Here is a 26,685-nt window from a genome sequence, read left to right as displayed (position 1 = left end):
TCTCCCTGGGCTTTCATCATGGTTGCTTCATGGTGTTAAATGCTTCTCTATGTATTGGGTGTAACATACTTAGACTTCATTTAACTGTTAATGATCATTTTGTAGATGCACAGTTACACAAATGTCTGGAAGTAAAATAGAGAATCGTATTTATGCATTCTTCCCCTCAATAGCAGAAAAACAATAGTGCATTCTTTTTTGTCTAACCTTATAATCTGACATTTACTAAAGTAGAATGATTTTTTATCTGTGCATAGCCACATTGTTATACACTGCCAGGCCTTTTTACAGTTTGATGCAACAGTGAATTTTCTACTTAAATTTCCCATTTTAAATTTAAATGAGATAAGATATGATCTAGATAATAAGAGCAGGTATTTCAGGTTTACTAATGCTGTTAAATACATCCACTAGCAAATAAATGGATGTAACTGGGATAATGGAGGAGGAACCATTCAAAATTATTTTGCTATCATTTTGCCCTGTCATTTTTATTTGCATAGATTTTATAAGACCATAACTAGAAGTGTAAATTACTTCCCAATTAAACCACTTTATTTTGTGGAGTAGATTTTCCTTGTTAATGGAGTTAATCTGTTTAGGTTTTACACAATAGTTTGAGTACTTACACATTTTCAAAAGATTGGTTAGATATCACCAAGAATAAAGGTACATCTTATCTTATTTTGTTATACAAGATAATACAACATAAGACTGATATTTTATATTTTTCTGTTAGTGCAAAAATATTTAAATTGTTTTAGATTTATAGCTTATGGAACATTTACCTGTATATCTCCTTGTTGCTTTAAAAATACGTTAAATTGGAGTCAGAAATATTTATATGAACTCTTTGAAAATAATGGCGCAATACTAGATCCGTTATTTTAATTTCCATATTTTGTCATATTCTCAGTCATGTTTGAGTATCTAAAACTCACCCTGCACTCCACTGACTGCCTGACTGTGGAGTTTTATCCAGTCAGCCCATGGGACTGATGAAGTCATTATCATAATTAGAGTAGTTTAAGGGGTCAGGATTCTTAGGGATGATGTTCTAATCAACTAAATTTGTTCTAACTTTTTCTTAATAGGAATTTGTGTCTCATATTGCTTTCAGTGTTGACATAGAAGAGCGCTCTAATCCGATTATTTTTTCTCAGCGGAACTGTTTCTCTGATTGTATGTTTCTTGTTATTGTTTGGTGGTATAAGACCTTATTTAAATCACGTTTGTATGTCTTGACAAAGGATTGGTGTGCTAAACATTGATAAAGCATTGTGATGCATTTTGCTTTTGTAACTTTCTGAACAACTTCTGTTGGACAGCCCCTCATTATCTGTGTATGTGTGTGTGTTAATTTTCATCTAGGCTACTTGTTAGAGATTCTGACAATGAGAGAAAAGAAAAATAATTATTGACTTAATGCAGAAACATACATATAAATAGAAATGAAAGAGTGAAGTATATCGTTTGTGTTGTGATCTGTTGAGCATGTTTCTTTTGTTTCCTTAATTCAGCCTGTTCTTGAATTAAGGAAATACAGTGATTGGATTTTACATAAAGCATTTGAGGCTTCAGAGCACTACTATTAGAATGTCAGGAAAAATAAACTGCATTTCTCAACCTGCAGTTTTTTTTTGTAGAGGTTCTGCTACTTTAAAGATGTTTTGCTGGCCCACAGAAAAATTATGAATTTCCTGTAGACTTGAGTATGTAAGTCTTGATATGAGACGGTCAAGACAAATGAAGTTTTTCAACTTATAAAATGTTTAAAAACTTCACAACATAGATTTGATCTGTAATAAAGTACCTGAGGAGTTACCCTAAACAAAGACTGTATGTCTGGTGTGTATAGTACGTTGATTATAGTCTTAGTCTCAGTTTCCATTCATATTATGTGTCCTCATACATACATAAAGCCTTTTCAAGACTGGGCATGGCAGCCTGGCTGAAGTGTAGCCTTAGCCTAAGCACCTTAGCCTTATGTGCTTAATTGGAAATCCAGAGCAAACAAGGGAAATTTCAGAACAAACTCTTAACATTAATTATTTATAAGCATTATTTTTTAATCTTACTGTGTATAACACTGGCACGTGGAAATGTATGTAATCCCTAAATGTTTCCTGGAATAATTCCCATTCCCAGTGTCAATGCAAAAGAAAAAGTTTCTGGAGAACAAGAAAAGTTAAAGAAAAGTTGAATAAAATGAGCAAGAAAAAGCAAACTGACTTAAATTTGAAAATTTACACTAAAATTTGAGGTCACTTTTCTATTTTGGAATGTATAAATACACTATGCATTAATGATGAATGTGATGTTATTTTTTGAAATGTGAATGGTTGATTTAATTTTGGATTTTATTGTGAATTTTACTGAGCAGATGGAAAAGTAAACTACAATATTTATCCTGTGTATCTTTTGGTGTTATCTGCATGTTTTATTATTCTCAGATCTTTAAAATTATAAGACTTTTTAACTCCATGTGATACTGATATAGCAATGGAAGCATTTAGCAGTTTAAAACAAATTTGAAGACAAAATAAATTTATCTTTTTAAATGTACAGTGCTCTTGATTCTGTTTTGTTTTATATAAGAACAGTTATAAAATAAGAGAAGGTCATTTGACCCATCTTACTCATTTGATAGTAAGTGCCTAGTTGATTCAGTTGCAGATGAGCTGAGTGATTTTAATTATGCTGTATTTGGAAAGGTACATGGTATGTTAACAGAATTTCACCAGATAATTTCAAGCATTACAAAGTTTTGGAGTTACAAAGTAAAGTTCTGTTCTTCTCCAATGAGAAAACAGAGGAACGTTCTTCAGAAAACTAGTTTTGTTAATGGGAAATCATGAACATTTTTAGTGTATTATTTTTGTTAGGGGATTATTTGTTTTAGATATTAAAATAGGAATCTAAGGTCACTAGACCACCAGATGGATTCCTAAACAATGGTTATCCTGTTTCCTGTTTTTTATTTAGAATATCCCTGTTTTTAGCTGTTGTGCTGGAGAAAACAGACCTCTAGTATCTCTGGTGATGTCTTGAAAATCTGAGATGTACTACATACTGTATGTGTCTGGGAAAGTTTCAGATTCATGTTTCACCTGTTTTCATGTACCAATTTAACTTTTCTTTGAATTTCCATCAGTTGTTTTTTGTTAAAGAGCAAATGTTATTCTGTCTTATAGTTAACTTTATTACAGTGCAGTAATGTTTTGTGAAGAGTGGATTTGCCTGATACTGACCAGATACTGATCTTTCTAGGCTGTCAGGATTTTCATGTCTGGTACAACGTAATCAGTCAGCAGGTATCTTTGTATGGCATTTCCTATGAAAATGCAATGAGAAGAAATGGCCAGTATGTAATGTGATACTTTTCCTTAGAAACAGGCTTCACTTGAGATAAATAAAAATTAAAACAAAACTCTTGTTAGTTGGAAACTACAAAAAAAGCATGGAGGAAAGTGTTCCGGTAGGTCTGCATTTTTTCTGTAGTTACTGTATGTGAAAAAGGCTTTAATATTTTTTTAATGCCACTTCACTGTAAATTAGAAATTTTATAATTCATCATTATGCCACTAGATAGTTCTTCAAAATTGTGAATATAGTTAAAAGTGACTTACTCTACTTAAAGGGGAGAATGTTAAGCAGCAGCACATGTTTATAATAAGAGCTTGTACTCTTAGATAATTTTTTTCATTTGACCCAGAAAAAGATACATATTACATCTTCTATTTCAAAAACACTGAATTATTGAACCAGAAGACAGCATAATGCTTTGGATTGCTGGGTATTCTGGGAAAGGAATACTGAAATATATTTGCCCAGATGGGATTCAAATGCAATTTTAAAAATCAATTCAGTTTGGTTGGCAGCCCAGATTGGCTGGTGGCTTTGGTGAGCTTGAATTAATCGTAATTTGTATTACAGGAAATAAACTATTAAATCTGCTGCAGAAAGGGAACTAGCTTTGGAAAATCTTGAAAGTAAAATCTGTACCAGTATAATTGCTTTGTCATAGAACACAAAGCACACAAGCCCTTATTTTTGTTTTATACACTACAGTGATGAGAAGAATTTCAGTTGTAATAGTTCTACTTACATCTGAAACTATCCCTTGTTGCTGTGGGGATCATGATTTACAACATTGACGTGTAAGTTAGTGAGCACTTTGTGAAGTCTTTACATACTTATAAAACTAGAAAACATTATGTATGGTGCTCTCAGTGCAAAATTTATATTATTTCTTATCTGTGTGTGAAGCTGTATTTCCAGATGTCTGGCTTCGTGTCCATAATTGCCTTAAGTATGTGATTAAGGACTTCTACCAGACTCATCTCTGCTCCCGTCATTGATTAATTGCTACACACAAACCACTAGAGTAAGGAGCCTTTCATTATAGCTGAGCTTTTGTGATGTGCAACTAAGTGGAATGTGGTTATTTTTTTCAAATATTTCTAAATCCCAGTTAAATTTTCCTCAGACCAGAAGATAGACATTTAACTTTATTTATGAAGAAATACAATTTAATTTACTGTGCACAATCAGCTACAAAAGTTATATATTCACATAGCTTGATTACAAACAGACTGTATGAGACTGCTTTGAGAATATCAAAACAGTGTCAAAATAGAATTTTCACCCAACATCAGTGTTGAGCTCATTATGTTGGGAAACAATGAATAGTATTTACAAAAAATGAAAGCACCCATCTTCAAGGTACTATTTATGGAAACAGACAGCTGTCCTAGTGCTGAATTAATTTTATTTTTATATATGATCTGCTTGGAGCTGCAGCTCTTTTAAATGTATTTCCTTCCACATGCATGTATTATATGTCCTGCTGTGGACTGGTATCCTCCCATTGTGTATCCAGCCCTTGCACCCATTCCTTGCCAGGTTAGGCTGCATTGTTAGCCGTGACCCTGTAGAGGATAAAGCTGTTTAGAAAACAAATGGATGGATGTACAGTATTATATGTCTTGGATTTTAATTATGGGCATTCTTTCACACTGCTAAAAAAATGGTTCTGTGTTTGACAGTATTTCAACATGACTACTCTTAATTTTTATTATGTTTATAGATAGGCAGGTGGTAAATTGCATTTAATGTATGTGTGCAACACCATAGATGTTGTACACTGTACTGTAACAGAACAAAAGGTATTAGGTAGCTTAAAGTGCCATTTCTACTAGTGGACAAGGAACCATACAGTATACCTTGCCAGTTGCCACAGTTTGTAGGTTTGTCAATGTGACAGACATTGCAAGTAATCAAGTGGGAGATTGTCCTCCCAATTCTAATAATGCACAGAGATTTGGCAAAAATTGTGTGAAAGATGACACACCTTTTTTGTGCAGTTAAATTATCATAGAAATATTATGTGTTGACATGCAAGTTGTTTTTTTACAATAACAGAATGACTTCACTTTTTGTATCCTTTTTTCTTTTCCTTCCTTTTTAACCATAATAAATAAGTCATGCAAAGGAACAAGTAATAGGTTTATTCCATGCTGAAAAAAAGAAGAAAGAGAACACAACGTTTCGGCCATGGAGCCTTCTTCAGGTGTGAGAGAGACAGGGCAGTAGGCAAAGGTAAAGTAGCGGGAGAACAAAGGTTGGGAGGGAGGAGGAGTGAGAGCCGGGAGCAGGGGACAGAAAGAGAGGCCAATCAAGAGGTGTGAAGTCAGAATGGGTGCAGAGAGGTGTGAAATGAAACTTCCAATGAATGGAGAAAATTTAAAAGAACAGTAGTCTGTCGTTAAGAGAAGGGAGAATGTGTGATCCTAGCTGCAGAATAATTTTAGTTTCGGTGGTCTTTCTGATGTATGAGTTCGGAAAACCGTCTTTGAGAATACAGACGGAGAGATTAGAGTGGTCGTGGCCGTCAGAGGTGAAATGAGAAACAATGGGCTTGGAGAGATCTTTAATCTTCACAGCCCTGACGTGTTCTCTGAAGAATTTATTACAGTAAATAAGGTTGCTGGAGGTACAAGATGCTGTCTGGGCGATCCGGGTCCGGATCAACCTTATTTACTGTATCTCTTGCAGTAAATGCCCAGCCATCTACATTGGAGAAACAGGAAGGAGACTCGGAGACCGCTTCAGAGAACACGTCAGGGCTGTGAAGATTAAAGATCTCTCCAAGCCCATTGTTTCTCATTTCACCTCTGATGGCCACGACCACTCTAATCTCTCTGTCTGTGTTCTCAAAGACGGTTTTCCGAACTCATACATCAGAAAGACCACCGAAACTAAAATTATTCTGCAGCTAGGATCACACATTCTCCTTTCTCTTAACGACAGACTACTGTTCTTTTAAATTTTCTCCATTCATTGGAAGTTTCATTTCACACCTCTCTGCACCCATTCTGACTTCACACCTCTTGATTGGCCTCTCTTTCTGTCCCCTGCTCCCAGCTCTCACTCCTCCTCCCTCCCAACCTTTGTTCTCCCGCTACTTTACCTTTGCCTACTGCCCTGTCTCTCTCACACCTGAAGAAGGCTCCACGGCCGAAACGTTGTGTTCTCTTTCTTCTTTTTTTCAGCATGGAATAAACCTATTACTTGTTCCTTTGCAGCCTACGCATGCTGACGCAGCTACCCACCTGAATAAATAAGTCATGTTTATCTCAGAAAGAAATGACTGCATTATTTACTCAACTCTGACCTGAGTCATAACCATGTTATTGTTTTACCAATTGTAGCTGATTAAAATCATGAGGGTTGCAATTGGAGTACTCTCTGTGCAATTCTGTTTTATGTTGCAAAGAAAACTTGTCAGGACATATATTATTTAACAAAATACAATCTGCACTTTGTAAAAAGTTTATTCAAGTATTGCTCCCATGGAGCAAACTTATAGATAGGGAAAAAAAATAACTCGTAAAAACATACCAGCAAGTTCACCGATTGTAAAAATTCTCATTATATGTAATTATTGTGGAAACCAACATAATCTGGAAACTCATTTGAAGTCAGATCATCTAATCTTCCAGTTTGGTTAGGGTCTTTACTATTTAACTTGACACTTAACAATCTAAAAAGTGTTTATTGGACAAATAATAGGAATTCTTTATAGAGCAGCCTCACCACAAGAGCTGCTGCTGATTACCAAGCAGAGCAACTAACCATCTGAAAGCAAAATATTGAACTGTGCAGAACCTTATGTACAAAAACTTAACTGATACTCTGTTCTATTAGAAGCTCCCTGTGTCATGGTTTGCAAAGTGTTCATCAGGATGTTCTAAATTCCTAGAGACTTAAAAAATTTCCAACGTTTGTTACATTCTACATTGCATGTTCAAGTTCTGTATATTTTATACTTTATCTTGTTTTTAAACCAAACAATTTCAATAAAGATTCAGTGATCTTTATTTTACAGGAGACTGAGATACCTACATACATGACTTAAATGCAAATAATATATTGTGTGTTAATTTGTTTGTTTTCTTTTTAGTTCATAATTGAAGATATGAAGCAGCAGCAAACTAACAAACACAGTAATCTGCACAGAGAAGATCAGCATATCACAATTGAAGAGCTGTGGAAATGCTGGAAATCATCAGAAGGTATTGGTTTCTCTCTTCATAATACTTAACATAATACCAACAGTCATCCTAGTGTACTTTACATAGTCCTTATACAAATTCAAGTTCACAATCCAGTCCAGAAATCCGTTGGGAGCCCTTCCACGTCAGCAAGTGCTACTCAGCTAGCGCAATGCTAGAGTCAAGGTATTTTTCATAGCACGCTTTCCTCTTAAATTACACAATATCAGTTGGGTGCTGTTACTGTATACAGTATGCACGCATCATCTCCCAATCACATTTAATTCAAATTAAAATGTGAGTTTATAATAAGTTACATTATTTTAAACTGCCAAGTGTTCACCTTCATTGATAAATCTTTATCCATTTTTGTGCAAACCTTTGAACTTCAAAACAAATATGCAAAACCACATTAAACATCATTAGGAATTAGGAAAAGCATGTACAGTAGCATTTAGTGAGAAAACCTTCTTCATATGACCACCTGGGGTGTTACTTGTCCATTTACAGTATTCAATTGTGCATGGCTGAGTAAAAATGAAAATATTTTACTGTAGATGTACTACAACTAAAAGGATTACTTTTTTTCTGATACACCACAAAATTTCCAAATATATGTTATTACAGTGTGCTTTTTGAAAAACCAGTTGGGAGCTGTGGGTGTATTTTCTAACTGAAGAGCTGCTTTAAGTTTAATAACTACTCCTGCTTATTAAATCTGAAGCTTTACATCAGAAAGCAATATGAATTGCTGTAAGTTGGAGACACTAAACATAACCAACACGATACTGTTACCTTAGCTTTACTGCGTTTTTCTATGGTTTTAGCAGGCCTTCACTTCACTTTAAGGTACTTAACCTTCGGATTGCTATAATAGGCCATACACCATTTTCTTTCATTGTATAGTATAATAAAACACAGTAAAGACATGTGAAAATAGAGAAAACCACAAAAAACACTGTAGGTCTATACAATCTATATCGGCTCATTGGGCCAGAGCACATTCCTGATCTCATTGTGTGAAGTGAACGGAGACAGGCCAGTCCATCATAGTAGTACTCTCTCCTGGGGGTTGTTGAGTGGACTGAAGCTGTGGAGGCAAAACGCATAGCTCAAGGACGTGGGCAATGGCATCAACAGCAGATTTAAGTTTGGAATACTAACCACTGCAATTCCATACTTTTGTTCTGCACAGTTCAGACTCATTTGCCATATAGAACATGACCTTTAACTCCCATGGCTTAATTTGATTTACATTTAAAAAATTAGGCACCCACGGCTGCACAGTGTGTCTGTCATGTAGTAGGAATAGAAGTACACTTTGGTCTCGGTAAAATTACTTTTTTTACAAACTCACTCAGTCCTGTTCAAAGCATCATTACCATGTATTTAAGGTGTTGAAAAACTTTATAATGACTATATTGTTTAACAACAGTGATATTATGAGAAGTAATTGTTTGTGGGAGTCAGCTACATCTTTACTGTTTTCATTGAGATTTAATTTTTAATCTATATTGTACTTGGTTTGAATATTTTGCTTGACTAGGTTCTACATTTAAATAAAAAAACTGTTTTGTAGTACATTCCAATAATTGTAATGAAAGTGTCATTTATATAATGGTATAATAGTCAGTATAGTTAAAGGTTAAATGTTCATTTACCATTAAGAGGGTTATATGGTTTACAGTTTTTAGATTTAATGTATAACTTAAGTATCCTGTGTACATTAGCAGTTTAAACTAGAGGAAGACAGTTTTCTTAAAGTTAATTTTTTTTTAAATAATTGTGTGGAAAACATAGAAATTAATATATATACAGTATATACAATATACATCTAAAATAGAAAAATATTTCTTAGGCTGGGCTGTTCTCAACTTTATAAAGACAGAATGGGCATGGCTTTAAAAGGCATACTTTCTACAAAGACCTTTGGCCATTCTCTAATAAGGTTTAAAATTTCTTTCTTCTAGATTACATGACTTATTACTGAGCAAAATACTGTCAAGCTTTGTGTAGTACAGTATTTTGTTTCACAGGACTTCTTACACTAGTGGGGAAGAAGTATCAAGGGTAACATTTCAGTTCTGACAAGAACATTATCAGCAGGCATTCATGCGGTTCGCTGGAAAGAAGGGTAATTATTCCCTTTGTGAGGTGTGCTTTGAGCTCACATTGTATAGTCTGTTCAAAGCTTGTACTGCCAGCACTATTACAAGCAATTCTGAACCAGAATTAACCTATCCTTAGGAGTGTGACATTAGTATTACCAGGTTTTTGAGTTAATGCTGAGATAAAGTAATATTAGTATATTATGCAAAGATATACTTGTTGACATGCACACATATTGAATTTTAAAATCCTCATTCATTAGAGTTAAAGAATAATTTATAAAAGCTTATGAATTGACTCTGAAAATAACTGATAAATGATCTTACTATAAAATGGAACAATGAAGGGAGATTTACTCTTCTTGTGTTCTGTTTTTTTGGGGAAAAAAGGATGTAGACATATGTCAAGAGAGGAGACCACCACCCTTCATCTCCCATTGGTGTCTGGATACAGATGTAGTTACAGCACTGTTACCCTTCAAGTTTCCTATATTCCTGCAACAGAGGCCTATGTTACAGGCCATAACAGACTTTAAAGCAGTGGAGAAAATGATAGATGTTTTTTCTGTATATAAAGATATTAACAGTGCTGTTGGTGCTATAATGTCATTATACATATATGTGCTGGTATGTCATTTAGTGCACAATCCCATCATCAATGAGCAGAATGCAATGATAATAATTAGTTGTGCTATTATTTCGAAGATGCTGCAAAATAATAAAACCATGCTAGTTAATAAAATAGTGGATTACATGTGAAATTAATGTAATACAATTCTGTTCTGTATTGACAGTTTTTAATGAATTACCCTCAAAATGTTGTGTCTCCATTGGCATTGGAATATTCTGGAAAAGTGAAGAATTAGGAAAAAATAGTCTAACTTAGTCACAAATTTATGTAAACATCTAATCAGTGAGCAGCCTGTTGTACACTTTATCTGTGATACATTTTGCCAAACTTGACCTGAATATGTAAAACGTACAAAGCAGTATAAAGATTGGCAGTAGTAACTCAGCACAGTTTAAACAGCAGACTGGACTCTCATGGAGAATCTCTGTGAAAACGGTGATCAGGACTATTAATGTGGCTTAGTGGCACAGAAGAGTAGTGTAGTTTATGAGTTCTCTCACTAAACATTAGTATATATATTTTAATTTGCTTTAATATTGCATAAGAACATATTACAAATGGGAGGAAGCCATTCAGCCTATCTAGCTCATTTTATCATAGGTTGCTAGTAGCTAACTGATCTGAAGATCTCCTCCATTTCAGGAAACAGGGTATCAGCTTTGACAACATGGCAGGGTTGCTTGTTCCAGACTCACACAACCTTTTGTTTAAACCAGTGCCTCCTATTCTCGGTTTTAAATGCATATTGCCAAGTGATTTCTATTTGCGTCCTCTGCTTCGTGTTTCACTGTTGATCCTGCAGAAACCCTTTAAGTTGATTTTCTTCTTTTCTGTAATGTAGTGATGAGAGTGTTTCATTTCTAAACCATATACTGTATATTTGTTATATTTGAAAACAAAATGGTTTTAATTAAAATTCTACATTTTTTATAATAAATCCTAAAATTGTTTGCTTTAGGACTGCTCTCCCACATTGTCTGCAAGATGTGAATGGTGTATCAATCTCAAGAGATACTTCTTACTAATAGTTTCATCAAGCATTTGTTTTGTTTTAATACTACAGCTTATTTTTGATACTTGTATGTAACTTGTATGTCTAGAATTTCATCAGTGTAGGTTTTACAGGATCTGTACAAGGACGACTACTATCGTATAACGATTATCTTGATTCCGATATCGGTAAACTAGTCATGTTTGCGGAGGATTCACAAACACTGTAGAAGCTGCAGGTAGACAAGTGCAGTGTTATGAATGCAGGCAGAAGAAACATAAACTATAAATATAAAAGAGGAAACGCAGAGCTAGAAAAGGTTACTTTCAAGAAAAAAAATATATAAATTATGTCAACATAAACATCTTCTAGACGCTGTAGGGGAGCAGTGAAAAAGGCAAACAAAATACTTGAGATTTGTAGTTGAAGCCAACAAAATTTAAATCAAGGGATGTCATGTTAAAATTGTATAATGCAGTAGTAAGGCTTCATTAAGAATATTGTGTATAGTTTTAGGCACCATGTTACAGAAAAGATATTGCTGGACTAGAGAAGAGCAACAAGAAAACATTCTGGGGTTTAAGGAAATATCCTACACTGATAGATCAAAGGAACTGAACCTTTTTAGTGAATTAATAGAAAAGAGAAAACTATGAGGAGGCTGTACCTGATACAAGTATTCAGTATCTTTAAAGACTGATAAAGAATGCAGTAGATTTAGATTTAAATGTGAAACACAAACTAGAGGGAACAAGTGGAGACTACATGGCAGTGTCTTTAAAACTGGTAACAAGAGGCAATTCTTTACCTGAAGTGTTGTGGTAGTATGGAACAAGCTACCCAGCCATGTTACTGAAGCCAATGCCCTAGCCTGGATTACATCCTTGAATCAATTAACTATGTACTACAAGTTTGACTCCTCTCATTTATAACCATTCTTATGTTTTTATGAATACTAACTTTAAAAGCTAAACATATAATATACTCTTTGTATCTATTACTGTTGTTATTTTTAAAGAGCTAAATATCAAGTTAAACAAGACCTACCTTTTTAAATTAATGTTTCTCTAACCTTACATGTTAGGCTTATTAATCTATAATTAATTGACTTGATATTTGAGAATAGTCATTACATTAGCTCATTGTCTCGTCAATGAATATTATTCCTGTCTTTAGTGACTCCTGGAAGAATGGTATTAATGGCATATGACTTGTGTCCTTAAGTACTAATGTTAGAATACCATCAGGCTTCTTGACATTTATTTTAAGTGCTTCTGGTACCAGTATTACTTCTGCCTACTTTCTTCTAATTTAATATAAAATTTAACTTTATCTTTGTTCAGAGTGAGGAATGTGTCTTCTTTGGCAAAACAATTAAGAGAAGTATTCCTCTCATATGTCCGGTCATTTCCCTTTCATTGACTAAGCTTCCCATGTTTATCAGATACATTGTTTTATGTCTTACCTTTTCAAATGGGAATACTGAAAAACTATAACTTCCATTACAGTATTCTTCTCTATTTCTCTCTTGGTCATTCTAATATTACATTTTACCTGGGTCTCCGATTGATATATTCCAGGTATTTAGCAGGAAGTGCTTTTTTTTGCTATATATTGTATATTGCCTAATTGACTTGTTTCACTGTAATGGCTAGACAGCCACAGTTTTCTAGTCTGTAATTTACTTACTCTTGGGATTAATCTATTCTGTGCTTCAAGCTGAATATCATTAAATATAGGCCAACCTTACTAAAAACCCTTTAGTAAGGGTTTACTAAACCCTTTTTACTTAATTAAACTCATGTCTTCTTTGTCTGCTTTGCTGAAATTGTAAACCTTTTTTGAGTTCTACCTGTACAGTTTCAAAATATTGTGGAAAGCACACCATATAATGAACACAATTCCCAATTGTTCTATCACCTTTTTTTCCTTACTCTGTCTTGATTGGTTGAAAAGTGTATATCAATACAGACATTTCTTTAGTGAAGGTGGGTAGCTGCGTCAGCATGCGTAGGCTGCAAAGGAACAAGTAATAGGTTTATTCCATGCTGAAAAAAAGAAGAAAGAGAACACAACGTTTCGGCCGTGGAGCCTTCTTCAGCCTTCTTCACCTGAACTACTACCGCCTACAGCTGCTGCGACCCACTATGCCACACCTGAAGAAGGCTCCACGGCCGAAACGTTGTGTTCTCTTTCTTCTTTTTTTCAGCATGGAATAAACCTATTACTTATTTCTTTAGTGAGCTGCATAACTTAGTAGGCAAGTAATTGTTAGCCAAGTCATTGTAAATGTTAAAAAGACATGTATTAAAGATTTGTGAATTGAATTCAGAAAGCTTAACTTTGCAAATATTGACATTATTCTAGAGATCACAGATTAAGAAAACATTTTGTGTTCAATGATGCTGATGTATGGCGGTATAGCGTCCTCAAAAGTTTCTGCTGGTGTCCTTCAGTGGTCTAGTTAACATTTCTGCAAAACTCATGATTCCTTGATTTTTTGGCCTCACGTTTCAGTTTTGTCCTTTCACAAATGTTGAATTATTTTACAGACTTTTCTTTCTTTGCTTCAAATTCTGTCATTTAGATCTAACAGATGTGTGCATATTTACAGTAATGTTTATTTATGCAATTCCTTACTCATTAATTGTTTTGTTGTGATTTTATTGATTGTTTGATCTGTATTACAGTGCACAACTGGACATTGGCAGAAACAAGGCAGTGGCTGATTGACTTTGTTGAATTGCCCCAGTATGAAAAATATTTTAAGGAGTATAAAGTAAATGGTAAAACCCTACCCCGGTAAGTGTTAAAACTATGTTTTTGACCTATAATGTATCTATAAAGTATACCTTAAAGTTACATGAATGACAGTTATTACTTAATACCATCACTAATGAAATTAAAAATTAATTAATTTTAAATTAAAATTAATTAATTTTAAATTAAAATTAATGAATTTTAAATTTTGCCTGAAAAAGACACAAAAGTCTAAATGGTTTTGATATTCATCTTTAAAAAATGCAACATTAAAATGCTTGACAATTATTTTACAAAATCTGTTCACAGTTGTCAGATGAAAGTTATCTAGTTTAATATTTCTAACCTTATTTTGTTGATACACATTGAGATCCTTCAGTGACATGTAGTGTCACTAGCTAGAAAAAATGTTGAGAGCTGTTAAAAATAATGAAATATTTTAATAACTGAAATATAAACAGAAACAAATACAAAATGGATGTAATTTCTGGTGTGAAGTTGCTAATCTTATAGAATTATATAATTTATTTCTGAAATTAAGTAATCTGTTGTGGCAAAGTGTAATTTGCTGGTTTGTAATGTAAGCAAAATACTATATTGTTGTGCAACATAAAAAGTAACAAGCAAGATTGTGTACTGTATGTTATAAAATAAGTTCTACCTTCTGCAAAACACTATGTGGTGCTGTTGCAGAGCAGCTGACAGAGAAAGAGATCTTCTCCCTTTACTCACTACTGACGTCTTATGGTGATAAAACTAATGTACAGGTTGATTCTACAAATTTAATGAAATGCTGGGATTAAAAAATATTAACATGCATGATCATAGATAATATAACCCTTGGAGCATTGTTTGTTTTGTTAACTTTAATAGTGAGAATGAATTATGAAGAAAAGTGTTACTTCTGTATTATATGTTTATGTTCAGCCTTAGTTTTATGAAATGGCCAATTAAATATCTGACACTAAAATATTTAATTATATTTAATATTCCAATAATGTATTGTATGTATGGTGATAATCTGTTTGTGTACATTCATATACACAATCAACCCCAGCACCCAACTTTGAAAGTTTCCAGTTTTTCTAATATAAAAAATTTGTATGATATGAAACTGAAACTGAAATTGTAGTAGGCTGTATTTGTTATAGCACCGAAGAAAGTAGAAGCAGATTTGATTCAGTTTTATACTATAGTAAAATAGAGGTTTCCTGGTATATATGATATTGTTCTTAAGTCAGATTTTTTTCAGTTTTTTACAACTGTATTAGTGGACTACTAAAATCATTGCTGAAGGCACAATGTACTGTATATTCAGGGGGCTTGAGTGTATGTTTACTTTAGGCAAAATCCACTCCACTCATATTAAAATAGTTATAGAAAAATCTCTGTTCACCATACCTTGAATAACTTTCTTAAGGAAAGACTATCATGCTGTATGAAAGTCAGAATAATATTTCATGTTTAATAAAAAGCAAATAAAAGAGCACATTGCCCTTGATTTAGTGAGTCAGAGAGGGACACCTTGCTTTCATTTTTTTGTAGGATGAGGCATTTAGATGGCTATGTATTTTTTACATAAACAAAAGTGAGAAGATCTTCCCATGTTGACTGGCTTGATGGTGTTCTCTTTTTATTTCAGAATTGCAGCTAATGAACCTTCACTTATGACATCTCAGCTAAAAATTTTGGATCAACGGCACAGGCAGAAGCTAATCCTGAAGGCCCTAGATGCTGTGTTGTTTGGACCTCCCATACGTTAGTACATATTTGATGGTCTATTAAAGATAGAAGAGATATGAGGTGCCAAGTTTAAATGAATTACTGTGTTCTAGGATATGTATTCAAAGCTGCAGCAAAGCAATTACAGCAGGCCTGTAAATTGTGTGGACAAGATCAGCAATCCTGAGCTGAATGATTATGCCAAATTAAGACCTGGAATGAGGAAATCCTTAGAAATGAACTTAGTGCTGCTACCTCACAGCTCTTTGGCTCTAGGTTTGATTTGACCCTGAAGGTTTGGGGTACCACGTATATGGGGTTTGTATGTTCTCTGTTGGCTGTGTGGATTTTCACTGGTAGCTCTGGCTTCTTCTCACCATCAAAAGATGCTGTCTTGCTTAATTGGTGTCTCTAAATTATGTTTTAATGTTTGTGTGCCCAGTAAATGAGGGTATGAATGCAGTTTCTTTATGTAACTTAAATTGATTATAATATATATATATATTAAACAAATATCAATTAAAGAAAACGTGCTTCTGTTTTTAAGGCCCACCACATAACTGGATGAAAGATTTTATCCTGATGATTTCAATTATCATTGGTGTTGGCGGGTGCTGGTTTGCTTATGTTCAGAACAAAACCTCTAAAGAGCACATCGCAAAGATGATGAAAGATTTAGAGAGCCTGCAAAGTGCAGAGCAGAGCTTGCAAGAACTTCAGGAACGGTAAGTGAAGTTCAACGCAAACCTAACTCATCCAATATTGTGAGCAGTATGCTTGGCAACACGTAAAATTCATTTTGTCTGATTAATATCAATATGCATGGTACATTGATTTGGAAGATAGTGGTAAACCAGGTTTGTGAAACCAAGTCTCTTGTTAGTGTTACATTTGTTTTAAGTGTGATAAAATAATACTGAAAGACCTTGAATCAGACATGTATATAAAATAAATCTTAAAGCAGAAGCTTTCCATTGTGTTGGATTTCCCATTTTTCCTGAAATAAGCGTTTTTATCATTTATTTTTAAATGAGAACTTTTTTTTATCAAACTCTACACTCGACTTAGTCTGCATCAGCATCTTGTTTGAGTCTTTTTATGTTTGGAGCCTGAAAAAAAGGGGGTGATCAATTTTTTTTGTGCCAAAGCTAATAATTAATTGCTGATTGTATTTTACTTCATTCCCTTTTCCATTTATCTCACTTAGGCTTGAAAAAGCCCAGGAGGAAAACCGAAACGTTGCGGTGGAAAAGATGAATTTAGAGCAGAAAATGAAAAATGAAATTAATGATGCCAAAAAGGAGGCACATCGCCTGCGAGAGCTCAGGGAGGGCGCCGAGTGTGAGCTGAGTCGGCTCAAGTATGCAGAAGAGGAGCTGGTCCAGGTATGAGACATTCACGGTTGAGTTCCACAGAGTATTGAATCAGTGTCATTGTTGAGTGGTCTTTCTGCGCTTTATTAATTTAGAATTCTCAGTCCTTTTCTACTTATGCCCGCTTTACTTAGGATCTCCCAGTTTTAATCACACCACTGTGTAGTGTAATGTAATAGCTTACCTCAATTGCCTTCACACTAGCACAAGATAGCTGAAGGAGATTGCTCTATTACAGAAGTTATTACCAATAACACCGTGAACGTGAAGTTTAAAGCACAAAACCATGGGATTACTACTGGATGGCAAGACTAGGATACCCTTAAACCGTCACCAGGGAAATTCTTGTCACAGTCACAGCACAACCGGCACTCACAACAAGTTCCATTAGTGAGGAGTCCACTCACAAGCCAGGATATTCTTATTTTCTGTGTTTAGCAAAGTTCAGCTTTTGAATCTTACAAAATAATTGTTTTTCAAGGTGTTCTGAGTATTAAGTAGATTATTGATTTCATGATTCATTTCACAGTAACTGATTTGAGCATGCTCTAATCCTGTTACAAAAGGAAAATTTTCCATTTGTGCTTATTGTTCTCAAATTGGTAGGTACGCATGGCATTAAAAAAAGCGGAGAAAGAGTATGAAATGCAAGGAGATTGGTCAGTCCCTGAGTCACTGCAGAAATGGCTGCAGTTAACACATGAGGTAGAAGTGCAGTACTACAATATCAAGAAACAGAATGCCGAGCTGCAGCTATCAGTTGCCAAGGATGAGGTAAGTCAGCATTTTTCTTCAAAGGAAATAGAGAATAAACTGATATAATTAATTAAAGCCTGTATGAATCTGTGTATTTGCTAACTTTTATTAAGGAGCATAAAATGATAAATTGCATAATTATTTAACTGTTTAAAGCTCTAGAAAATATATAGCCTTCTTTAATATCATACAGTATTGAGTATTTTGGGGGGTGGAGCAGTAGTTAGAATTGTTTCCTTGCAGCTCTGGGTTCAATTCCTGGGGTTTATGTGGGTTTCTTCTGGATGCTCCGGTTTACTCCCACAGTCCAAAAATATACTGGTAGGTTAATTGGCTTCTGCGAAAATTGGTCCCCGTGTGAGTGTATGAGTGTCTATGTGTGGGTATCCCGCAATGGGCCGATGTCCCATCCAGGGTGTATCCTGCCTTGAGCCCTCCAGGAAAGGCTTCAGCTTCCTGGTGACCTTGTATTGGATGAAGGGGTGAGAAAAGGAATTGATGGATCATTTCTGAAATTAAAAAAAAATATTAATAGACCTGTGAATTTCTCTAAGTATCCTGTTCTTTAAGACTACAGTAAATAGATTTAAAGAACAAATGCCAGTCTTCAAATGTTAAACTTTTGCGGTCTAGTCTAAAAAATACCAATACTCTTTTAACAGTAAAATATGATCTTGTGGGATGCAGATACCACAACTGAACTGGAGTGTTATGTCCTGATTTTGATTATTAATGATATGAAGAAAATTACTTAAAATTACACACATTTTGAATAGTTTGTATTTATCAGTTTGCTTCAAAGTGAGTAATTTGGGAATTTATAATGAAATTAATTGTGAAGTGTCTTTAGCACCAAGAGAGAAAATAAATCTGTTAATGTTATGAGACCAAGCAACTTTATACACCTGTGCAATGTTTACTTTTTTTCAATTATATATAAATATTTAAATGTAAAAGATTTATACTTTTTGAATCTAAAATAATGTGAATGTGTTCTAGATTTTTGTATAAAGTAAATAAGTATTTATATGAACATTGTGGGCCCGAAATTGATTGTTTCCACGTCCAGCCTTAGGTTATGAAATGTATGTACAAGATTGTAGGTTTTATACTGCACTTGTGTATTAATGAGCACTACACTATAAAGTATGATAAAGTTTATAAAACATAACTTATTTTACATCTATTTCAGGCAGAAAAAATTAAAAAGAAGAGAAGTTCAGTCTTTGGGACACTGCATGTAGCCCACAGTTCCTCCCTGGATGAGGTGGACCACAAGATCCTAGAAGCAAAGTAAGATGAATTCTTGGTTTCTCTCTCTTTTTGTGTGTACTGTAATTTGAAAGCATTCACCACATTAATAAAAATACCCCACTGAGATCAAAATAATATGGTTGCTGTATTGTGAGATTTTCATTTATTTTTTATTTATACTAATGTTTAGAGCATATTATTTTTGGTTTGTTCAGAATTGTTGCCCACAGAAACTATTTTGCTCAAAGTTAAAACTCACATTATTTATTGTAAAATTTAGACAAAATATAAACATTAAATCATGAATGATGGAATTATACTTAATAAGAGACATTATTAGCATTTTGCATCACTTTTCTTAATTTTAATGCCTTTTCAGTATATGTTCGTTTTAAATTAATATCCTTATAATGTTTTCCAGCATTTGTTTGCCTAGGGTACAAGAAATTTAAACAAAATGAAAGTAAAGAGCAAAAGTATAGGACTTTATAAATGGTCTCTGAAAGTTTCAAAATTGAGCACCCTCTGAAAAAAGAAATAATTTAACCATAGTCAGTTATTAACACATTTGCGTCCCTTAACTCTTCTGCATCTTATGTCTTTAAGTTTGTGATCTTTTCAATCACAGCTATTGCGGGAGACTTTTGTTAGAGACAAACAAAATCACTGATGATTGTGTTGTTTGAGAACAGAAGATAAGAAACTAGTGCATGAATTATACTGTATATAACTTATGATTGATAAAGATCATGCAGTCTTAGATTTATAACTAAGCTACAGCATAGTTGGGTGATATTTTGAATTTTTACATTAGGAAATGGGAATGATTGTAAATGGTGTAAAATATTTAAGGAGAGGCACCATCCCACTAAATTGCAGTTAGAACTACTATGAAAATGAAATACTGCTGTGTAGATAATACTGCCAAAGAATGGTAAAATTGACATTATTTGAAAATTGTGTTTTTTTTTAAAAAAGATTCTCAGTACATGGTCATGAAGATGTTAGCTACTGTATGTATGAGTGCCTAATTATATGAGTTGCAGCTGCAGGAAAGTGGTTTGTCTGCCCCAGTTTTGGAAGTTATGAAACTGCATAATGGGCATTGATTTCTGATGCAGAGAACAAGGTTAACCCTCACATCTCTCTGTGCCAAATGAACATCAATACCCTTTTAACATTGGCTGTTGATACTCTATGTGCCAGTGCAGAATAAACAAAAATACTCTCTTGGAGTGTTTGAAAGAGTCTTGAAATACTCTCACACTCTTGGAGACTGCAACAAATTAAAGTGATGAAAGATGCACACTAGGAGCAAAATGTGAATGATGCTTAAATACGGGAAACTGCAAACTAAACTAAAACTACTTTTGTAATTTGTTTTAAACCTGCAATACCTTAGATGAAATTCCAAAAGTAAATAAACTGGACATTTGTGCATACTTGTTCATACCTTGAGTGTGAGTGACAGTCATGTATGGAAGAATATTTCAGGAGTATTCCAGCCCACAAAAAGTAGAAGTAGAAGGAAATATCCAATTATCTAAGTCAGTTGTACTTATATGTTTGGCCAGAATTTAAATAAAAAATAATGTGTAATTATTATCACCTTAAACATGTTTGTTAAATGAGAAGGAGCTTAACTAATTGTTAATCCAGTAAACTTTTTATAAAATATTTGTGTGTAAACATGAAAAATCTGGATGTTTTACCTTACAATGACCTTTTTGATTTTTTGCCAAAAAAATGAGAATGTAAGTGATTTATTAGACGTGAAGCTTTCTGAAATAAGGACTGTGTAATTGACTGGGAGAATGTCACTTGGAGTCAAGATTAGCTTACAGACTGTACAGTTTGGTGGCAGACTGCCTGTCTGTCACAGTGTGTTATAAAGTGGTGCAAATTAGACACAGACTGCCAACACACATCGAGCATCACTGCACTTTGGATATGCTCACAGTACTCCTCAGTGGGGGTGAAAGGCAGAATACAGTAGCTGACTACCCAAAGGCTGTCTTCTAACAAAACCAGTTTATGCAGTGTGAAACATGGCTCAGTGCAACACCACTACGACTAATAGTCTGGCTACATTTCCTGCTCACAAAAGAAGAGTTTGGTTATTTGGAATCCTGTTAAAAAAATAATAGACTAAAATTTCATTCCAGTAGAAGTGTTCAAAATTGAACACAATTCATGTTAAATTTATAGTTTAAAATGTGCTTTTTTGGCAGCTTAAGCAAGTTCAGGAATGGATTGATAAATAAAACAAATCTGGATTTTAACAGCTTCTCAGATAAACTGATTTCCGTCTTTGGTTTGGTTACAGAAAAGCTCTCTCCGAGGTGACAGCCTGTCTGAGGGAGCGCCTTCATCGCTGGCAACAGATTGAGAAGCTGTGCGGCTTTCCTGTGGTTCACAATTCAGGGTTGCCCAATCTGACAGCAACACTCTACTCCGATCACAGCTGGGTGGTCATGCCCAGGGTCTCTGTGCCACCTTATCCTATTGCTGGAGGGGTGGATGACCTAGATGAAGACACCCCTCCAATCATTCCACAGTTTCCAAGTATGTCTTTGTCAAGGGAGCAGTTTCTTTAGCCTTTCCACGGCAAAAAAAAGCTTACTCTCTTTAGAAGGTCAGGTTTTGTGTAAAAAAGATTTTCATAAGTAGAATGGCAAAATTTAGTGCATGTGTTATGCTTATGCTCACCCGAAAAACCTAATAATAAATATCCTAATTTATTTATGATGTACTGTATGAATAATTTGTAAGTCATTGCTGAAGACTGAAAGGTATGATGTGAGTTCATCAGTGATGTCATAGGAGACTGTGCTTTCCTGTATTGAGGAAGATGATTTGATTTATAAATCATTCAGAGCTCCAGCATATTAAATTTTGCTAAAGTAACAAGCTGCACTAAAATATATGCAGAGCCTGATAAAGCTGTGCAAGCATTTCTTGAGTAGTGAGAATCTCATTATAGATCACAATTCAGTTTTTTGTTGAGTCACACCTTTTGCTTTTGACTGAGAATTTTGTGTTTAATATGTAAGCATATTATAAAGTTTATATACTGCATTATTAGTCCTTTGTGATCTCTAAATAGTTTTTTTTCTTCTCATGTGATCAGATGTTTCATCAAATAGATGAAGAAAATTGTTCAGTTATTCTTCCAAATATTCCAAATAAATCTCTTCAGTACATTAAAGAATTATTTGCTCTTTTGGGGCTTATCTATTCTCCATGGATTTTGTCTTGACTCTGTCATTTAGAGATACTCCATATCCCATCTGTCTGTCAGAAGCCATTACTAATTGGATCTCATTTCTAATTGACTTGTTCAGACACAAGACACAGCCCTTCAGAGCCCTTACCCTATCAGAGGATGTATGGTACCTGGCAAAAGGATGTTTACTTTTGCTTTTTAGTTTTTGCATATAATATGTTCAGTTTGAGCATTCAGATTTTAATCACAAATATTCACTTGAAGAATGGGTAAACATCATTTATCTAAAAAATGGGAAATATTTGGAAGGGTAATGGATAATAAGGCACTGCACATCAGTTCATTAATTGAAGTGTGTTCTTATATTTGTACAATATTAGATTAAAATGCATAATGTAAAATGTATATATGACTTAGATGTCTTAAACACAAGTGTAAGTATTATGTAATATGTGAATAAGCAATGTACGTTACTTGGAGCCTTCACTATTGTTTTTTGAACTCATATTGATCAGAATCTTCAAAAACATCATCACAGCAGCTTAAGATGAACTACTGTATCCATGAGCAGTTAATGTGGTGCGTTTTAATAGCTAATACATCAACCACATCCGATTGACTGTGTGAAGAGTCCTTGTCATCAGCACTCTCTCTAAAAAGCTAAGGAGGTTATTGTTGTATTACAAAATACAGATTCATCAGAATTATTTGTTTGTTTAAACCCAAATGGCCAAAATGCCATTAGATCACCACAGACGTGTTTCTGTATGAAGTGGGAGCAACATTTAAACAGGCAGAACAATACTGAATAACAGGGACTTTTTTAATTTGCATCTTATGTCTTTAAATATTTTTGCTGGTATGAACACTTTGACGCATTACTGTTGAGTGAAATATCAATTAAAGTTATAATGATTTTTTTACAGCCTGTGAAATCCGAAGCAGTGTCAAATATAACTCCTAGCACGTTTAAAAATTAGCACTGTAAGAGAGAAATCATGAGAAGGGACTAAATATACTATATGCTAAATAATTGTATGCAGTCATTCAATTTTCTTCTTTGGTTACAGCACCACTAATAAAGGCTGGATCTTTAGCTAGAAGTAGTAGCCTGTGTCGCTCTCGGCGGAGTGTGATGAGTTCAGCTCCACAGCCCATCCTGCTCTCCGCAGACCCTGACCTTCTGTCTATGGCCAGCAGCCCTCTAACACAGCATATAGAAGAAGAGGAGGACCCCATCTACTTCAGCGCGGAGAAAAAAATGTATGTTCCATGTTGAATTTAATCATTTGGAATAGAACTCTTTTTCCCAAGGCAGGTTATCTACAATTAATCCAAACAATTTTATGTCAACGTTTAAATCATCTGCAATAGAACAAATATTTGGATTAGGTAGTTTTCAGAACATGTAGTGTTAAGCATTCATCTTTTTAGCACTTTTACATTTAAAAATAGTCTTATGTGTATTTTATACTTTAGTTTTCTCTTTCAAGTATGGAGTATTAAATGGGTATTCCTGTATATCTTACAGAATTGGAAGTTCAGTTCTGTATTGACTTAACTAAGTACCATACTACTTTAACCATTATACTTACATAGGAACAAGTAATAGGTTTATTTTATGCTGAAAAGAGAAGAAAGAAAACACAACATTTCGACTCTGGAGCCTTCTTCGGGGGTGACTAACATGCAGAACAAGGACCATGTATTGTATGCCGTCCTCCAAAATGGACACCATCAAGCCTTTCACCTTTTACACATCACAGGTTCCACAGTGCCTTACAGGAGAGTTAGCTTTGGCTAGAAGAGTGGTCAGGTTCTGACTGACAAGAATTCAAATTCATACAAATTTGGGCTGGACAGGTCTTCTGGGATTCTATTTTATGTCAAGCTGGGGACATCATGGCTAAAGTCAAACCTGCCTGAGATGCCATAGTGACTTAATTGTGAAATAATTGTGTGCTATTTCTTATATAATGCCAGTCAGACCTGCATAATGACACAGACTTAAAAAAGAACTAGTCACTATAGGGCTCAACCTATGCTCCTAGCATTTGGGACCCCAGAATGCTTTAATTTTCTTAAGGCCAACAGTATGCATTTATCTTGTTAAGCACATTTATTTTCAATGAATATTTTTCTCTTTTGTGCATATTAAAAATGAGAGGTTTTTTTTTCCTTTGCAGGGATCTTCAGGACACATGCTCAGACTGTGATTCTTTAAACTCCTCCCTGGGAAGAAAGCAGTTTCCTAATTCAGAAGTGCCAGAAACTCCCTCGAGGAAAATCTCCAGGGATGAATTATTCGATCAGGAACTGTGTGCAGCAGATTCATCAACATCCTCTGATCAGCAGAAAGGTTCTCCTGACTTGATGGCTGTTACAGAATCGCAAAGCATGGTCTTTAGTCCTGTCAGCAAGATGGTTTACAATGGTATCTTAGAAAAGTCCTATAGTATGGGCCAGTTGCCCAGTTCACTGCCAGTCTTAGAAAACCGTTATCCTTCTCTTACTTCACTAGATATTGAGGGCAGAGGAGCAAAGGAACAGAAGATGCACAGCATGGCCCAAGACTCCTGTGAGAATGGCGACAAGGTGAAGAAGCCTTCCAAGTTAAAAAGTTTATTTAAGAAGAAAAAATAAAGGAGAGGAAGCATTAAGAGGATTGTCATCGAGCCAAAACATGATTAAGACTTTTTTAAAGGATTGTAACTATCTGAATTCCCCAGAAAGGAAGCCTTTTGGAATGCCTCTTTATTGAGTCGTAGCCTCATAGTAACAAACTTTAGAGGTTAAAGGTTATCCAACACCTAGAAATCAATGAAGAGTGTGGACTGTTTACTATCAATTTTGCTTATTTATTGTTTTTTTCTAGGTACCAGTAGATACAAAATCCACTTTAGAATTCTGGTCTTTAAGCTTTAACAGAGTTCTTGTTTACTGAAGCTACAAAGCTGACATACTGGACTAACGAACCTGCAAGAATTATCCTGCTAATGTTTGTTGCACTACCACTTTCCAATCAGGGAAAGTGCCTCTGCTTGCGGGATTAACAATAAGATTTCTAGAAGTACAGAGGAAAATATAAAGTTTTTACATATAACGTTCTATTAGAGGTTTTTAAATAGAAATAGAATTTCTATTGGTTGGGTTTCATGAGGAGAGACTGGTTTTTATCAAAATAGAAATTATAGTTTATCCCTTTTATGTGCTTTAGACAATAAGGGCTCTGGAATAAAATAATTTAAATTTCCAGGGCTGGGTTCTCACTGTGATTTAACTTCTTCTACAGCTGTCCCATCCCAAGTGAATAGCTGACAAAAGAATACTGTTTTACTGCTTTGATTCTACAGGTGGTGGAATTGCAGCCTGACAGGTGTTTTTTTTTTTAAGTCATCATTGACTTGCTAAGCAAAAAAAAAGAATTGTTTAAGAAGTTTAAGGTTTTTCAAACATTTGGTGTGTGAATCTTTGTACTGTAGAATAAATAACTAAATTGAAGACAATATGCTTTCTCTGGTGTTTATTTTCAATTTCCTCTAACCTCTGGTAGGAAGGAAAGAATAATAATAATACAGGAACAGTTTTATAAAGTAGGACAGTTGTTTTTGCTTTTATTGTGCAGTAAAATTAGTTAATGAAATACCAATTCTGCCAAGTCAACTGGAATGGGGACAGTGTGTAACTTAATTGTTTTTTGTGACCCAAAAATTAAGTTATTAGAACAACCATTCTCCTCAACAACCCCTGCCATCGGTGGTACCCCTTCCCCCATCCTTTGTAACCAGAGTATCCCTAAAAAACGGGATTCGAACTATAACAGAAGCGCTGAACAATAGGGATTTTCGTACATCAACTGCAGCACTTCAAATCTCCCCCACCACCCTCCAGAACTAAGGCACCTAGTACTGTCATTATTTTTTTAGCTTTGTTGTGACCAACTAACCAACAAGATGCATTTCTGCTATTTTATTTGTAGGGTGCAAACCCACATGAGCCCGGAAGCACTACATTATTAATGTTGTATTAACATTGGAATGTTCTTTTTTACAAGTGTAAAAAGAGGCAATACACAACCTGTCTCCTCTATAACTCTTCAGTTTACAGAGAAATTCCACCAGAGCCTCACAACATTGTCCAATAATACTCTTCTTGTGTCTAATTTTTAGTTAAGCAGGATTTGAGCTACAGACCATAACAAAAAACAGGATCCACTTTTTTGTCTCTCACCCGCTGCATTTCGGGTGTTAATAAAACATGTTTACAAAGAAAGTGGAATACAGTAATACTACCAGCTATATAGACACA

General features: G+C 34.5%; 1 protein-coding gene across 1 annotated transcript in view; it reads left to right on the top strand.

Moving 5' to 3' along the window:
- stim2b (stromal interaction molecule 2b) overlaps window positions 1-25,883 on the top strand; it is an 82,719-nt gene extending 56,836 nt beyond the window's left edge. The window contains exons 3-12 of the mRNA XM_088919148.1: window positions 7,466-7,577; window positions 13,977-14,088; window positions 15,689-15,804; window positions 16,316-16,493; window positions 16,976-17,153; window positions 17,748-17,915; window positions 19,090-19,190; window positions 21,478-21,716; window positions 23,448-23,640; window positions 24,564-25,883. Coding sequence (XP_088775274.1) covers window positions 7,466-7,577; window positions 13,977-14,088; window positions 15,689-15,804; window positions 16,316-16,493; window positions 16,976-17,153; window positions 17,748-17,915; window positions 19,090-19,190; window positions 21,478-21,716; window positions 23,448-23,640; window positions 24,564-25,020 — 1,854 coding nt within the window. The 3' untranslated portion in view covers window positions 25,021-25,883. The remainder of the gene's footprint in view (window positions 1-7,465; window positions 7,578-13,976; window positions 14,089-15,688; window positions 15,805-16,315; window positions 16,494-16,975; window positions 17,154-17,747; window positions 17,916-19,089; window positions 19,191-21,477; window positions 21,717-23,447; window positions 23,641-24,563) is intronic.
- The last annotated feature ends 802 nt before the right edge of the window (window positions 25,884-26,685 follow it).

This window comes from Atractosteus spatula, chromosome 1, assembly GCF_055471065.1.
Source record: "Atractosteus spatula isolate fAtrSpa1 chromosome 1, fAtrSpa1.hap1, whole genome shotgun sequence".
Lineage (NCBI taxonomy): Eukaryota > Metazoa > Chordata > Actinopteri > Semionotiformes > Lepisosteidae > Atractosteus > Atractosteus spatula.
Note: the sequence above shows the minus strand (reverse complement) of the source record. Positions and strands in the feature narration are given on the sequence as shown.